We start from the raw sequence: 18,568 nt of genomic DNA, 5'->3' as shown, positions 1-18,568 counted from the left end.
CAAAAACTTTGATCCAAGGCAGCAAACTTCTGAATCAATAGATAGATCTGGGAGAGATTAGGACATGTGCAGATTTCCAGATTCATATTGGATTAAAGGCATTTGGAACCAACAGAGAACTGAACAGAAACTAGGACTTCAGAATTCAGTCCACTTATCTTCCCAAGATATCTATTCTTTTCTTCTTTCTGCAGATTAAACCTTTGTCAACTACATCTTATCTACAGTCATTGCCATGTCAGTGAATAAGAGTGTGGCTGAATTCATTTTCTTTGGCTTGACACAGGATGTGGGAAAGCAGAAAGAGATATTTGGAGTCTTCTTGATTCTATACTTTGCAACACTGTTGGGGAACTTTCTTATTGTAGTGACTATTAAGACAAGCAGGACACTTGGGAGTTCCAAGTATTTCTTCCTATTCTATCTGTCCTTTGCTGATGCCTGCTTCTCTACAACCACTGCCTCCAGGTTAATTGTGGATGCCCTTTCTCAGGAGAAAACCATTTCCTACAATGAGTGCATGACCCAGGTCTTTGCAGCCCATTTCTTTGGATGCATGGGTATCTTTGTGTTCATCTTCATGGCCTTTGGTCGCTGCATAGCCATCTGTAAACCCTTGCGATATACAACCATCATGAACTGGCACCTCTGTGGTGTACTGGTGATTCTAGCCTGGGTGGGGCCTTGTATTCACTCTTCAGCACAGATTTTCCTGGCTTTGAGGTTGCCCTTCTGTGGCCCCAGTGTGATTGACCACTATTTCTGTGACTTGCAGCCCTTGTTGAAACTTGCCTGCATGGACACTTCTGTGATAAATTTTCTTGTTGTTTCTAATAGTGGGGCTATATGTACGGTGAGTTTCATAATCCTGTTTATCTCCTACACTGTCATCTCGTACTCACTGAGAAACCAAAGTGCAGAAGGAAGGCGAAAAGCCCTTTCTACATGCACCTCCCACTTCATTGTGGTTGTCATATTTTTTGGCCCATGTATATTCATATACACACGCCCACCAACCACATTTCCAATAGACAAAATGGTGGCTGTATTTTATACAATTGGGACACCCTTGCTTAACCCACTGATCTATACACTATGGAATGAAGAAGTGAAAAATGCCATGAAAGTATTATGGTGTAGCAAAGCATGACTTCAGTTGATAAGTTTATACAGGAATCCTTGTGTATATTTCCTTAATGATTTAGTTCTGCTTTATGGACAGAAGAAATGGCATATTTTTTGTCCAGAAGCAAGAGTAAAGAAATACATGTAATTAGCCTCCGACTAATAAAAATAAATGAAAAAAAAAAGAAAAGAAATACATGGATATAAAGACAGAGATTCACAGCATCCTTATTCTGAGAGGCTTGGATTAGAAAATAAAACCCGGCTTCTCTCTGAATCCTAACAAATCCACCTCTTATCTATAGCTTTGTCTCTCACTGAATTTTCGCAATGAGACATCAGAGCCTGAGCTTCATTAGGTCCTGAAGCCAGGCTTCCTGGGTTTCAGCCATGCTCGAGTACCAGGAGAGAGAGCTGAAGGGCAGGAGGAAAAAGCAGTGGGAAAAACATGCCAAGGAATCCCCTTAATAGCCTGCCGGAAAATCTGCTAAATACCTGACCTGTGCTCACAATTTTCATTGGCCTGATCCTTGGCACAAAGAAGATTAAGGACAGAAGAACCCCCACCGGCTTGGGTAACAGCTACTGAGGCTCAACCTTTGGGACATACGGAAGAGTAGCCTCTCCAGAATCCCTCAATTGCGCCCACTGTTGCCCACCTGTTCGAAGGAGGAAACAAGAAATGACAGATTATAAAAGAATTAAGATTTTGTTAGGCATATGTCCCACCAGCCATAGGAGCGAGGACCTCCTACCTTAACTGGAGGCCTGAAATCTGAGGCTGAGCCGCGTGAGCTTTCTCCTGAGTTTGTTTTTCGCTGTCCCGGTTTCTAGCACGATGGGCCTCTTGTCACTTCCCCTGCGCTGGGTTTTCTTCGCATTCCGCTTCTACAGCGGGAGCTTTCGCTAAGTTGGGCTCCTGCTGTGCCTGGCCTCCTCTTTGTGGGGGCTGCGCAGAGGTTGTGTCAGCCAGGTTAAACCGGAGTCACGGCACCATAGATGTCAGAGGAGTGTGATCTCCTCAGTTCTGTCTTGTCTCAACAAAAAGTTGAAGTGACGGACATTAAAGCCTGCGGCGTGTCACAGCTCTCAGACAGACCATGTTATAGCTCTTGGGTCTCGAACAGACTGTGTTATAGCTCTTGGACAGATCAGTATTACAGCTCTGCGTTACAGCTCAGTTTTATTTAGAAAGTAACAAGAACATACATCCTCGAGACGTGAGAGCACACTGACCCAAAGACGCGAAGAGAAGAGAAAGAATATGAGCACTCAAGCTCACCAAGCCAGAACAGACTTTAAAAGTTAAGGGAGAAACAGTCTTGGGCTACGTGTGGTCTGGTTCGGCCGTGCTGACCAACAGGTGAAGACATGCCGATCCCCCTTCTCCCTCTGATATATGGCAGGATTTGGATGGGGATGACCTGCCCCCTCCTCTGTACTGGATGATGACACGCCCACCACCCAGTGACCCACCAGGACCAGAGGCCACCTTAATGCCCGATCCAGGGTCAGGTGAAGTTCCTGCAGCAGCCGCTGCTCCTCTGTCAACTCTCCTGGAGATAGTAGAGCCGCTATTTTGGCAAGCTCCGGTCCCAGCAATGGTGACCTCTGGTCAACGCCCCCATGATTCCACCTCAGCCGGACCTCCTAGATTGTATCCACCTCTCCCAGTGAGCACTGATGGGAAGGGAAAAGAAAACACAGGAATTAGACAGAGGCTACGCTCCACCAAGGAACAGGGGGAAAGAACCCCACTACAGATGCCCCTCAGAGAGCTACAACATCCTCTGGCTCAGGACGCATGTGGGCACTACCATCCCTCACTGTAGCCTATTATTACCAGCTATTTTCCTCTATGGATATATTAAACTGGCAGAGACACACTCCACTGTACTCGGGGGAGCCACATCCATGATTAGGCTAATGGAGACTATTTTTCAAACCCACCGTCCTACATAGGATGACATAATCCAACTACTAGTCTCCCTTTGCAGCACTGAGGAAAAACACAGGATCCTAACTGAGGCCAGAAAATGGTTCAGAGAAATGGCACCTGAGGGTAATGCAAACCCACAGCGGTGGGCAGAACTAGCCACCCCAGATGAGAGGCCCAATTGGGACTGTAACACAGAGGAAGGGAGCGGCCACCTGGAGAGATATCATGTGGCTGTTTTACAAAATCTCAAAGGGGGGCCCGAAAACCTATGGGTATGGCAAAACCCTCCAAAGTGATTCAAAGGGAAAGTGAATCACCCTCTGAGTTCGATGAAAGACTGTGTGAAGCCTATATACTTTATACACCAATAGCTCCAGAGGCTGCTGGGTCTCTGATAGTGATAAATGCAGCCTTTGTGTCTCAAACCTATCCCGAAAATGTCAGATGGGGGGACACCAAGTGACTCATGAATTTTTATACATCCCTGAATGCCCAGTACCTTTGTTGGGAAGAGATTTGCTGTCTAAATTGGGGGCACAAGAGACCTTTCCCCCAACGAAAGACCCACTCTGCGAATGGGCTCAACCACCTATTTACTCTTCCTCTTGGTAACCCTCAAGATGAATGGAGGTTGCACAATCTCCCAGAAGGGAAACCGGACAGTCTAAACAGTCAAGAGCGTTAACTCAACAATTCCCTGAGGTCTGGGTAGAAGACAACCTCCCCCACCCCCCAACAACCAGGCTTGCAAAACAAGTCCCACTGGTAATAGAACTCAAACCCAGTACAATTACATCAGGACACGCCTTGGGCCTGCCAGACTCTGAGAAGTCGTTTACTCTTTACGTGACTGAAAAGGACAAGGTGGCTATGAGAGTGTTGTCCCAGACAATGGGGACATGGGACAGACCCGTGGCTTATCTCCTGAAAAGGCTGGACAATGTTGCTACTGGGTGGCCAGGATGCTTATGGGCAGGGGTAGTTGCTCCAGTTGCCTTACTGGTTCAGGAGGCAACCAAGCTGACTTTGGGCCAAGATTTGATGGCAAAAGTCCTGCATGAGGTCAACACTCTCCTGCGAGGGAGAGTAAACGGCTGTCGACATCCCGGATTACTCAATACCAGGGACTGTTATGTGAGAACCCCATGTTACCATTGAGCCTTGTCAGGCCCTGAATCCGGCCACTCTCCTTCCTGTGGGAGAAGGTGGGCCCTCACATGATTGCAAGGAAATATGCCAGCAGACCTGACTTGAGAGACCAGCCAATCCCTGATCCAGATTTGATCCTGTACACCAATGGCACCAGCCTGGTGAAACAAGGACAACGACTGTCAGGATGTGCAGTAGTCACGGAAGAAACCATCATTGAGGTTAGCTCTCTGCCATCACAATGGTCTGCTCAATGGGCCGAACTATATGCTCTAATCTGGGCCTTCCAGCTGTCAAAAGGACAGAATCTCAGAACTGCACTGCCTGCTCACAGGTCAATGCTGCCTCTCGGCACAGACAGAAACCTCTGGGGATTCAGCTAAAAGGCACCCTGCCCTTTGAACACCTGGAAGTGGACTTCACTGAAATGAAACCTCACAGACCCTACCATTACCTGCTGGTCAAGCTATGTATGTTCTCGGGATGGGTAGAAGCTTTTCCTACCCGGACTGAAAGTGCATCAGAAGTAGCCCAGTGCCTGCTTAGGGAGATAATTCCTAGATTTGGATTTCCTACCAGCATCGTATCAGACAATGGCCCGGCTTTCGTAGCTGATTTAGTACAAGTAAGCAAAACTCTTAGTGGAAATTACATACAGCATATGGGCCCCAGAGTTCTGGGATGGTGGAAGGAACCAACTGGACACTTAAAAAGACACTGTCCAAGTGGACCATACAGAGTGACTGCTCCTGGGTGGACTTTCATCTGACGGCTCTGCTCAGACTCAGGATGACCCCATGGTCCCATAGCTATTCTCCATATGAAACTGTGTATGGGAGGCCCCGCCCATAATAAAACAGGTGTCAACAAATTTGCCTCAGGTAAGGGGAGATGAGATTTCACAGCAGATGGAACAACTGGGTGAGGTAATGAATCAGGTAACTAAGTTTGTACAAGAAAGGGTGCCGTTCCCCCTTGCGGAACAGATTCACAAAGGGTGCCTGGGGATCAGGTCAAGGACTGGAAACACGACTCCTTGGCCCTGCATCGGAAGAGCCCATACACTGTTGTTCTAACCACCCCTACAGCAGTTAAAGTTGCAGGTGTCACTCCCAGGATCCACCACATGAGGATGAAGAGAGCAGACCCAGAAAACGCTGAGTGGACTGCACAGAGGGACCCCACTGACCCTCGAGAGACCAAGATCATCCTTAAGAAGAAGAAGGAAAAGAAGATCCCGGATGAGCCCCTTCAGAATGAAGTGGCACAATCAACTCCTGCTGCTTGGCCTCATCAACGTGATTTTGAATTTAACTTCCGTTTCATCTGAGGACAATGTTTTCATCTCATGGGCACATTCCTATGTGGACCTCCACAACACCTCCAACTGCTGGGTATGTGGGGCTATGCCTCTGTGGTGGATGAACTTCCTTGGTGGGTGTCACCACTCCACTAAGGAGATTTTAAACCATTCCGCTCTTTTATGGGACAACAAAAAGAGACGTTCCTTTCTCTTGTCAATCATAATCTCTCCCTGCTCTCTTGGTGTAAGCCAGACCTCCAGTCAATAGACTCGGGTCATGGGGTTACATTTGATGTAAACACCAGTTTCACTGAAGTAACAAAAGCCTATACCTCATATTTAAAGAACAAAAAGGTAAAAAGCTCCCTGACCAGCAAACGAGAATAGGCCTCTAGGTATGTTGAACAATTCTACCAAGTCTAGGATAATTATTTCTGGATGACCCCAGAAAAGAGTCAATTAATTGCTCCCACCACTATATGCTGGGAACAAAAAGAACAAAGGGTAGGGTTTGGTGACCATCCATTAGACTCAAAAGAACTAAAATATATGGGGTATCTATCCCCCAAACAATGTAAGCAAACATTTGAGGTCACATACCACCCCAACCAGTCCATCCATTGGCTAGGCTCTGATTGGAAATATAACCATGGAATCCGCTGGGTGGATTCCAATGGAACCCAATGGCTTTGTGGGCCTAACCTTTGACCTTGGTTACCAACCGGCTGGGTAGGCCACTGTACACTGGGATTCGCTTTTGTCCATGGCAGCATAAAGCCTAACCTACAACAAGCCCCAGTAAATCTACCTTATTTGCGTGCTAGGTGGACAAGGTCTGTGTTTCAATGGTATGAGTATATTGCTGCCTTATTCATACCTTCTATAGGGAAAACAGATATTAGATTAAAGTAGAAGCCTTGGCTAATTTCACAAAACAGGCCCTCCTAGATGATGCTAAAGCCATCCAAGCCTTAAATGAAGAACAAATTCAAATGAGAAAAATGGTAATTCAAAATAGAATGGCTTTGGACATGCTCACAGCTGCTCAAGGAGGGACCTGTGCTATAATTAAGGTTGAATGTTGTGTATATCTTCCTGATTTATCTGGCAGTGTATCAGCTGCTTTAGATGACATGAAAAACCAGGTAAAAGCAATATCAAATGAAAACATTCCTTTCTGGACTTCAGTCCTATCTTGGGTGAAGGGTGATTGGTGGAAAAATAACTATGTTTACCATTGTTATAGTTGCCTTGATAGTTCTGCTTTGTGGACCCTGCATTTTACAATGTATTATGAACTTTGTAACCCAAAGGTTGGTGTCGTTCTCCCAAATTGGTGGTCAGAGAGCCAGGGTGCAATACATCCTTATGAGTGATGCTCATACTATGAGATAAGAACATCAAGAGGAGGGAATGAAGGAGGAAACAGAACAGGTTCCATCTTGAAAGCAGGACTCCATCTTGGGCTGGACTGTGGACTTTGAGCTCTATGACCAGTACCTATGGAAACGACATACCAGCTGGAAAACCAGAGCCTCCACCACCATGGAAGAGCCCCAGGGCTCATACCTAGACTCTCCATCACCTAATAGAATACCCTAACAATCTGTGTAACCAAATAGAATCATAAATTCTATTATGCTTATTGGGGTATGACCACAGGCCTATTGATAACTGTCCATTATTAACTACCTAGGCTTAAGGCATACAAATCATGGGTTAGCTTTGAAAAAAAAAATAAAACCCATAATAATTTTGAACAACCTCTGATGACTCTTACTACAATTCTATCAACATCAGACAATATTCACATGATAATTTAGTTTCCTGTACAAATATTTCTTCAGAGACAAATGGACTGACAGAATATGCATGTGTGTGTGTGTGTGTGTGTGTGTGTGTGTGTGTGTGTGCACATTGATTCTTTTTCTAGATTTTGTTCTAGTTCTTAGAAGGTAATCATAAGAGCTTATCCATAAGGGACTGGAACTTTACAGAATCACGGTTTCTGTCTTGACAACCTAATGATTAGAGAAGATTCTCTGATAAAATGTTACTCTGAAAATCAGTGCTGAATCCACCTCATTAGTGTATCTACACTGATGACCCTCAAACTCCTATAAAAGCTGGAACTATCAGTGAAAACCTAGACTATCACTGGAAAACCTCTTAAAATATCATGAATAGTTAAGAAGATGAAGAGTCTTATTATTTGGCTTAATAGGAAGTAACAGCCAGTTAGTCAGTTGCCCTCCAGAGTCTTTCACATTGCTCTTCACGAAGGAGAGGGAAGAGGAAACAAGAGTTTGGCAGCAGGAATGTGCAGAAGGGAGGGTGAAGGGCAGGAGAGGGGACAGAAAACGGTGCTTTATGAAGAGAGGACAAGTGAAAGGAAGTGGTCGTTTTATCCACGCAGGAGAGAAGAAGCTTCATCTTCCTTATACGCTGAGAATCACTTTTGGGAATAAGAACTTTTGCAGGAAATAGTGAAGTTTCAGGCTATTCCCATATCATTAAGTTTTCACTGTTATATTTATTTGTGTACAGGAAAGAAGCATTTTGTTCTTTTGCTTCCCCAAAACATCTGAAAACTCAAGTTTTAGGATTCTGGGAAGAATCTGAAATTGAAAGCTTAGTGCTTCTCAAAATTGGATCTTTTATTTTATATGAGGTTATTCAAAAAATGTGTATTTGAAGATAGCTTAATATATAAATAGTGTTCACTCACCACTCCCACTACCACAACCAATATATAATCTCATGATAAAGTACTGTCATGCTATTTTAGAACCTGAGCTTACAATTCCAATTCAAATTGGCACCAAGAGTATTATTTTGTGATATTTAAGTATCATTTAATACTCAAGTATTTAAGTATTGCTTTAAGGGAAGCATTTCTGTCAAATGAAGACAAAATGTTATTATGTTGCACCTAAGATCCCCAATAGCTCTAATATAAAAAGTAGTGACAGGAAAAGAAAAATATTTAAGACCAAAAAGGACATCTGTCAGAGCCTTTAATATCATATTCACAAGCTGTAAACTTGTTATACACTCCCTCCAAATAAACACTCCCCATTTTCCTAATTTTATGTCTAAAGTTCTGTTTTTAAAGCACTTCCATTTGCTCCTATGCTGTGCTGTGCTTAGTTGTTCAGTCATGTCTGATTCTTTGCGACTCCATGGACTCCAGGCTCCTTGGTCCATGGGTATTTTTAAGCAAGAATACTGGAGTGGGTTGCCATGCCCTCCTCCAGGGGACCTCCTCAACCTAAGGATTGAAGCCAGGTCTCCTGCACTGCAGGCTGATTCCTTACCAGCTGGGCCACCAGGGATGCCCAAGAAAATACTGAAGTGGGTAGCCTATTCCTTCTCCAGGGGATCTTCCCAACCCAGGAATTGAACTGGGGTCTCCTGCACTGCAGGCAGATTCCTTACCAGCTGAGCTCCTAGGGACACCCCTGGTCCTCTAAGGATTACATTAGGTGTTACTGGTTCTTAAGTTGTTATTGTCCAATTGCTCAGTCCTGTCTGACTCTCTGTTAACCCCATGTCAGGCTTCCTTTTTCTTTACTATCTCCCAGAAGTCACTCTAACTCATGCCCATTGAGTTGATGATGCCATTCAACCATCTCATCCTCTATCACCCCCTTCTCTTCCTGCCCTCAATTTTTCCCCGCATCAGGGTCTTTTCCAATGAGTCAGCTCTTGCATCAGGTGGTCAAAGTATTGGAGCTTCAGCTTCAGCATCAGTCCTTCCAATGAATATTCAGGACTGATTTCCTTTAGGGTTGACTGGTTTGATCTCTTTGCTGTCCCAGGAACGCTCAAGAGTTTTCTCCAACACCACAGTTCAGAAGCATCAAGTTTTTGGCACTCAATCTTTATGGTCCAACTCTAACATCCACACATGACTACAAGATAAACCATAGATTTGATTACACATACCTTTGTTGTCAAAGTGACATCTCTGATTTTTAATACACTCTCTAGATTTATCATAACTTTCCTTCCAAGGAACAAGCATCTTTTAATTTCATGACTACAGTCACCATCTGCAGTGATTTTGGAGCCCAAGAAAATAGTCTGTCACTGTTTCCATTTTCTCTCCATCTATTTTCCATGAAGTGACGGGACCAGATGCCATGATCTTTTTTTCAATGTTGAGTGTTAAGAGAGCTTTTTCACTCCTCTTTCACTTTCAACAAGAGGCTCTTTTGTTCCTCTTTATTCCTCCCATTAGGGTGGTGTCATCTTAAGTAAACAAGACATAATCCAAATATAACTTTCATTCTTTTTTCTTGTTGTTTACTCAAATTTAATATACTGGGGAAATTATTTACCCATGCTTGAATAAAACCTCAGAGGTGTCAGCATGGCATATATGATCTGAGTCCCTCATACATTTTTGATCTTGCTTCTGGCCTCTCTCTGCCTGGATCACTATGTTCCACTCACTCTGTTATTTTACATTTCCTCAAAAACACCATGATATTTCTTGAATTAGAGTTTTCTCTCTCTAGAATCTTCAGCTCACCAATCCTCACATGACTGTTTTCTTCTGATCATTTTTGTAACTACTCAGCTCATTGGTATTAAAATATTAATACAGCTCATAGCTTTTTTCTAAGGTAACAACAGAATTCTAATCAGTTTAAAAGACATGTGCTAATAGAATCCTTTTCTGACTGCCCAATATGAAGTACCTTCCATGAAATAATCACAGCCTTCCATTTCCATTAACTCTATTATCATGTTCACTTTCTGCCTTTTTGTTTCAGTTACTTTTTAGTGTTTATTTCTTTTTATGCCTCAACCATCTGAATTGGGCTATTTGAAAAATATAGGCTCTTGTGTTTTGTATTCATCCAACAGATATTTATTGAAAATTGAACCAGTGGGAAGGACTGAAACCCCTAAAAACCCCTTCTGCACTTCCTTAGCATCTCAGCGGTAAAGAATTCACCTACCAATGCAGGAGACACGGGTTCCTGATCTAAGAAGGTCACACGTGCCACAGAGCAACCAAGCCCGGGTACCACAACTATTGAGCCTGTGCTCTAGAGCCTGTGAACCGAATCTATTGAAGCCCACAAGCTCTAGGCCCCATGCTGTGCAACAAAAGAAGTCACCACAATGGGAAGCCCACGCACAGGAACTAGCAAGTAGCCCCTGCTTGCCGCTGCTAGAGAAAAACGCATAAGGCAAAGAAAACCCAGCACAGTCAAAAATAAATAAAAAAGTAAAAAAAAAAATTAAAAAATCCCTTCTTGGAGACTTGTCCAGTTTAGACCCGCATGGAAAGTAATAGAGGATAATGATACAAAAGAAACTTGCTTTTGGTCCTTGTTACTAAGAAAAGGAAAACATTGACCTAGAGAATAATGGTGAGAATATAAGAACCATTGAATAGAGTCACAGAGGAAGGCTCTCGAAAGTAATGACACTCCATCTAGTACCAGAAGTTGGAGAGAAGTAGTCACCTAAGTAAGATGAAGGTTTGTTTTGACAGAGAGAGAAGCAAACTGTTTCATAAATCTAATAAGTGAGTGAAATCACTCAGTGGTGTCACACTCTTTGAGACCCCATGGACTGTAGCCTACCAGGCTCCTCTGCTCATGGGATTTTCCAGTCAAGGGTACTGGAGTGGGTTGCCATTTTCTTCTCCAGAGGATCTTCCTGACTCAGGGATTGAACCCAGGTCTCTCGCATTGTACCAGATGCTTTACCGTCTGAGCCGCCAGGGAAATCCTGAAGACAAATGACAAATCTCAGGATGTCTGATGTACACTGAGGGGTCGGGTGAGGGACTCAAGATGTGATTGGAGATTTAGAGGAAGTAGAAAGATTAACCAGAAAATTCTAGTACAAGGCAAGGAGATTCTAAATAATCGATAAACAATAAATGAAATGGTTCATTAAGATTTTAAAACTGCATACACTGCACTTTCAAAAGTCAGGGGGTCACTAAGAATGAGTCCTAGAAAAACATCTAAATTTGATACTAAACTTTGGTTATAAAAAGTTCATTTTTTTCACAAAAAAATAATCCATCAGAAAACATTCCTATCTGGAAGTAGTTCTGCTGAGAGATGGCTATATTGTCTCATTACTGAAGTTTGTTCTGATAATGATGTTCTGATAATGATAGTTTGTTTTCCAGCTTTGTGATAGAACTATCAAAATCCATTTGGAATTATGTTAATGAAAATGAATTAAAAATAAAAATAGGAATAATAGCAAGAAATTTGACAATTTTGTTGGAATGAACTTTTCCATCAATTCCCCTTTCTATTATTTCTTTTAAAATAATTGCATTTATTTACATTTTGATTTAAGCTACTGAGATATTTTCTGAGACATCATGTGATTATAATTAAAAAATAAATAGGAAAAGTGAAAAAATAGGAAGGCAATGGGAAGCTAAAGAATAATAGAAAGCAATAAGAGTACCATAATCTTTAAATTGCAAACACTATAAATAAAAATTCAGATTTATATTTTTAAGAAATCTCTCTGGTTGTTAGTGGAGAATGGATAGTTTTATTACCCCCACATTTCTGAAAGAACAGAGTTCTCTTTAACAGAAACACACGACATTCTGAGCATGAAAGTCACTTGCCAACCAAACTCCCCTGTTTCATCCACAGTTTTCTGATGGCATTTTCACCTCCATATTCCCCAGGGTGTAGATCAAGGGCTTTAACATGGGTGTGATGATGGAATCAGACATGGCCATCACCTTGCCTATGGGGTAGGTGGCCACAGGCTTAACGTACAAAAACATATAAGGCACAAAAGACATGATGACCACAGTGAGGTGGGAGCCACAGGTGGAGAGGGCTTTACGCTGCCCTTCGGAGCTGCAGGACTTCAGGGAGCAGAGGACGACCACATAGGAAGTGATGAGGATGAGGAAGATGGCCACACACATCACTCCACTGTTGAGGATGACTAACAGACCCAGGGTGTGGGTGCCCATGCAGTTCAGTTTCAACAGTGGGAACAAATCACATGTAAAGTGGTCTATTGTATTGGGACCACAGAAGGAAATTTGATACATGAAGAGAAGCTGTAGTATGGCATGGAGAAATCCCCCACCCAGGCCCCTCCCAGCAACAGGCAGCAGGCCTGAGGTCTCATGATGGTCACACAGTGAAGAGGCTTACAGATGGCCACGGAGCGGTCATAGGCCATCACGGTGAGGAGGATGATGCCCACTCCACCGAAGAAGTGCTCAGCAAAGAGCTGGGCCATGCAGCCTTCCAGGGAGATGGTAGTGCTCTCAGAGAGGGCGTCCACAATCAACTTGGGGGCAATGACAGAAGAGAAAGTGACATCCAAAAGGGACAAGGAGGTAAGGAAAAATACATGGGTGATCTCAGACTCTGACTCATAACCATGGTTACCGCAATGAGGAGGTTTCCCAAAATGGTGGACACATACATGATTAGAAACAGCAGAGAGTATTCTCCGCTGCTCTGGATACCGCGTAATGCCCAAAAGAATGAATTCCATCATTTTGTTTTGATTTCCCATGTGTCAGCTGCTGATATGAGCTCCAGCTAAGAGTTAGAAGACCTGAAAAAGCAGCACATGATTTATGACTAGTGATTACTTGACTTCAAGTATTTCCAGGATCTCAGGGAGCTTATGGGCTTTTTTGTTTGTCTGTTTTGTTTTTTTGTGTCTTTTTTTTTTCATTATTCATCATTTAACTGTTAATAACCTGCTAAATAAAGAGCTTAAAAGAGAGATACTTCTTTAGTGCTTGGTTCTCCCCAGGTTTTTCCCTTCTCTTTTTAAATGGTATTTCCACGTGAAATGCATTTCTCCCTTTTACTGTTATTGTTGATTATAGCACCTACCCACTCCTTGCACTAGAATAGCACCATAACTGACTCTCTTACAGATGAGGGAACTGATTCTCACAGACTTGAGGCAACAGAGCCAAGGTAGTACAGCAAGTGAGTGGTGAAGCCAGAATGTGGACCATATTTTCTGACTCCAGAATCAGTGCCCTCAAATACCAATACTTCTCCTCTGGTCATTACGTTGTGATTTTATCATTTACCAATCGTTGTGCTAAGTATATTACCATATACTGTCTAATCCTGTTTTATCTCCAAATAAAAATGAAGTAGCTTCTTCTTTCTTTACTCTTTTCAAATGTTATGATGATTCTTTAGTAATTCAATGCCTTACTTATAAATGTTAAATTAATGAAATACATCTAAAATGATAATCTCTGAATAATATGTTGCTCATTAATGAAGATCACAAAGCATGACGATCCAGCAAAGACCCAAGCCACAATATAATCCACTGAAACTTGAATCAGTCCTAGTCATTCCTTTCAGTTTTCTCTGTTCCCTAAATGGAGTTAAGGATTCTAGAATGCATTAGGGATAATTCAATAATTAGTTTTTAGGTACACTGACTATGCTGCTGGGCAAGGTGCCAAGATACACATTGCCTCATTTAAACCTCATATGATACCATATGAACTACGTACCATTACTATTCCCATTTTAAAGAAGATAAATAGAAATGTTGCAATGTTAAATCTTTTGCATAAGATTATATAACCCACATGCTATGAAGCGGGCATTTTGATCACACAGCTCAAATTCTTAACCACTGTTTCCACTACTTGAAAAGAGAACAGATTTATGTGGTATTTCAGGAGAGTTGTTGCAACCTAGGGAAAAAAGTTGCAATGAAAATATGCTTCCTATTATTGGGAATTTTCAGGGAAGCTGGCTGCCTTATTTTAGGAATTTTGCAAGCAGCACAACTCCAAATTGACATTTGGACTATAATTCTTGGCAAATGATGAAAGGTCACTCTGGCTGTACACCACCACCAGCTCCACCCCTACCCATTACAGAAAATGCAAAGCATCCACAGGAGACTACGGAAGTCCCATTTTATACACTCCTTAATCTCATCCTCTCCCTCCCTGTCCAAGAGCTGAGATCTTTCTTGAGAGCACCCTTGTGAATCATAAGGAGCCCTGGCTCAGGAGTCAGGAAAGGAGGTGTGTTTTGTCCCATGCTGTGTCACTGATCTAGCCTATCACTTGAGCACGTTGCTGGCACCTCTAGCCTCAGTATCCTCATTTTCAGTGTAAGGATGGTCCACTCATGAGAGGCGATGGGAGGGAAACTGTCCTCTTCATATACAAACAGTCACCCTTAATCGTGTTCATTGACTATGCCTCTCGGCAAGATTTCCTTAGAGAGGTGATTTGTTTCTTGATTAAAAAAAAAAAAAAAAAGGAAAAAAAGAAGCCCCTGCTCTAAATAGTATCTAGTACCCCTTTTGTCCTATGACCAGAGTGACTCCTACCTGACATTCAGCTCCTGTCATCAGCACCGCTCCCTTCTTTATTCAGTGCTCCTTGTTTCATCACTTTATTTATTTCACTGTCATCTCATCCACTTCCTGCCAGACTCACATCATTTTGTTTTTCATATCTGCCTTTCTGTTTACAGGGAATATCACTGGGTCCAGACACAGCAAATGTATTAATCACTCTAAGTCACTGCCAGTCCATTTACGGCTTTGTACACAACCTCAGCTTCCTCAAGCCTCAATTTCTGCACCAGTGCAATTAGTAAACAAGAAACTATAGATGTTGTATATGTATTTCTTACTACCTGAGGGAAATGTGCAAAGCTTCTGTTTTGGTGTTTCTCAGTCATCACAAACAACCAAATGATGTAAGCATTTTAATTGTGTGGATTTTCTGAAGTAGCAACTGAGCCTTAGAGAACCTGTGTTAACTTCCTTGCAGTTTCTTGGCAGACATATGATTAATCCAAAATCCTACTATTGACTCCTATAATTCCCAGCCCCCATACTCACTTCCTGCATTACAGAGAAGTTGAGAAGGTCCAAGGAGGTAATACGTACAGAAAAACTTTGGAAAGCATGGCTCACACTTTTTTTTCCTGACCACTTTGCTTACTGCCTTTATCCGTTTCCTTTTTACCAACCTTTATCGGGTGCCCTACCTGATACGTTTCCAAGGCATTTTATCTTCTGGAAGGAAGCTGCAGTGAGCCATGGAGCGCAGGGCATGCTGGTGCCAGCTCATCTCTGGGTTTGAGAGCAACTCTGCCGTGAGAGTCTGGCGATATTTCTCTGTCACCAGGCACAACGATGCTGTGTCCTGACTGTCTACATTTGTATTCCTGGATATGGTTCAGCCAAAACCAAGAATTAGAGTACCTTGACCTTCCTGTCCAGGGTTGCATCACACAACCCATTACCTTCCTGATATTTCCTTTCACAGTGGGTCAGTAAGGAGGTAAAATAAAGACAGGGAAAGTTTAAATTAATGCTCTTTTTTTTCTTTGCCAGTCTACTTCCCTCACTTTTCCTTAATTATTTAAGTTGACAGCAAATATTTTGAAAGTTTGTCAGATGTGATTCATTTATTTACATAAAGGCAGGGTTGATAAATTTAAAAAATCATTAAATTAAGAATCATTGTGAAGGTAATACATGAAAGAAAATAAAATATCAAAGAAATTGTAAGCCTCAAAGCTAGACCATGGCTAAGAGACAGGACGGGTAGGTCTGTTTCCAACAAAGGGAACAATGTGGACCAAGGCCCAAAGGTAGAGTGAAGAGACATTGTAAAAATAAAAGAGAGATCAAGGGTCTTGGCTGACACACACCAGTTCAAAAGTTTATTTCTGCAGCACTTTTTAGCTAGGTGACTATTTTTTTTGTTGTTTAGTTTCTAAGTCGTGTCCAGCCCTTTTGCAATCCCGTGGACTGTAGCCCCCCAGGCTCTTTTGTCCATGGAATTTCCCAGGCAAGAATACTGGAGTGGGTTGCCATCTCCTTGTCCAGGGTATCTTCCTGACCCAAGGATTGAATCTGCATCTCTTGCTTGGCAGGCAGGTTCTTTACCACTGAGCCACCAGGGAAGCCCATATAACTATTTTAGAGATTTACTCTTTAACGTGTACATTTGTATTTAGAAATGTTGAATTTGCATATTTATACATGCAGCTAAACAATATAATTATACAGTAGGTACACGTATACACTGTACTTTACATTTTAATGAGAAAAATTATCATTGATACCACTCCATGTCAGAATAGGAATATTTACCTTATTTCAATTTTCTGCTATTTTAACAAAAGTGCAATTAAGTCTTCTTGTGATTACATGTAATGTATATGCTGTTTCTACAAGAAAGAAACATGTTTATAATGGAATTGCAGAATCAAAGAGTATAAACATTTTAAACCGAATAGATACTCATATATTCTTTCAAAATGTTTTTTCTCAACAATATTATATCAGAGAGCTTTTTTATTTCTACAACTTATATCCTATGAGAATACATTGTATGTTAGAAAATAATTCAGAAAAACTTTCAACAAACATTTAAACCAGTTTCATAGATAAATGAGTGAGAATTACTTTGTCAATTCCTAAATATACCTGTTTCTAATAACTGTAATAATAATAATTAGCATTTATTATTTATAGACCTTGTAACTTCCTTGAGGTCTCAGACTTAGTGAGTAGTATGGCTTAAATTTAAATTCCAGGAAACCTGACACTGTGGCTTAGCTTTTTTTCTCAATTCTGTTTGGTATATGAATATATACATTCTCCAGGGAACACCTCACTACCTAGATGGTTCTGGCGCTTGCACTTGCTTTTTCAATTTTATATGTATTCAGTGCATTCATAGCTTATAGAACTCTGTGAGTATTCAACTCAATTAGATTTATCACTTAAGGAATTCAAAACAGTCTCTTCATACAAATATCTTCCTAGCTCCTTTCTCTTCTCATAAAACTAAGGACTAGCTAGTAGAGTGCAACTAACTCCAGCAGACATTTTCAGAATGAAAGTGACAATAATATTGTTATTTACAAAATTAAAGTCTACAATAGTTTATTTGTGTTTACCCAGGGTTCTCCTAAGTTGCCCCCATTAACATCACTAAACCACCAGCATCACTATCCCTATGGTCATTCCTATATGTAGGTCTACTTACAACTAAATGCAGTACTTATGTTTTGACATAGAGAGATATTAAAATTATTCTCATTCTTAAAGCTATGAATTCAACACATTATTGACTAAATATAATGCATTTTAAGAAAAAAAGGTAGTACTTTTTTTTTTTTTCCCTGAACAGACAGTAGAAGCCAAGAGTAAGAGAGAAAAGTCTTGGACTGTGGGGAAAAGAAGAAAGAAAAAAGAAAATGGAAAGAGAGTGAGAGATACAGATGCAAAGTCATATGGAGAAAGAGAGGAGAAATAGAAAGGGGGCAGAGGAGGGAGGGAGAAGCAGAGAAAGTGAAATTGGAGTAAAGGACCTCAAATAAATTCCTAGTAACTATTTCTCAGTAATTACCCACTTCCTTCTTGCTACTCACTAGTGCTGTTTTTTGAAATCCATGTTTTAGTTTGTTTAGCAATTTTCATTTATAAGAGAGATATTCATTTAATTTTTAAGTTTGCTTAAAAGGATACAAAAGCAGATCAAGCAAAATAACTTATTCTAACTCAAGTTAAAACTGAAGTTCCTAAGCTGGAGAATAAATATTGATTACAGATAAAGAAAAGAGATATTGAGTGTGAATAATATACGTACTCTAGCTACTTGTTCACTGTAATTCATTTAATTAATGATTGCCATATGTTGAAAGTAATTTCTATGCTATATTTCTGTGAAATAACTAAAACTCTACATATGACATACATAAGTAATAAAGATGCTTCTTAGAACTTAGTTATAAGAGTTGGTCAAAAAAAGAAAATTCTATAAATAAAAATTATAAGGTCATCTGAGATCTAACCTAAGATCTTACCAACCAAGGTTCATTCACAAGAGGTAACTTTAGGGAGTTCAAGAACCAAGAGAAATTATTCCAAATTGATGTTGTTGTTGTTGTTGTTTTTCTTTCCTTTTTTTTTTTTTCACAATGAAGAAAAGCTGTCTGGGATATAAATGAAGTAAACATCATCCATTTATTACTTCTTGGTTAAATTTGCAGAATTAAAATTTT

General features: G+C 41.2%; 1 protein-coding gene and 1 pseudogene across 1 annotated transcript; one reads left to right on the top strand and one right to left on the bottom strand.

Annotated features, from left to right (window-relative positions):
• Positions 1-235: 235 nt before the first annotated feature.
• LOC122442590 (olfactory receptor 4C11-like) lies at positions 236-1,150 on the top strand. The gene has a single exon (XM_043470447.1). The coding sequence runs from the start codon at positions 236-238 to the stop codon at positions 1,148-1,150; it is 915 nt and encodes a 304-aa protein (XP_043326382.1).
• A 10,980-nt stretch (positions 1,151-12,130) lies between these two features.
• On the bottom strand, positions 12,131-13,055 carry LOC122441619 (annotated as a pseudogene).
• Between the last annotated feature and the right edge of the window lie 5,513 nt (positions 13,056-18,568).

Source organism: Cervus canadensis, chromosome 5 (assembly GCF_019320065.1).
Source record: "Cervus canadensis isolate Bull #8, Minnesota chromosome 5, ASM1932006v1, whole genome shotgun sequence".
NCBI lineage: Eukaryota > Metazoa > Chordata > Mammalia > Artiodactyla > Cervidae > Cervus > Cervus canadensis.
The sequence above is the reverse complement of the archived record's forward strand: the minus strand, read 5'-3'. Positions and strand labels throughout refer to the sequence as shown.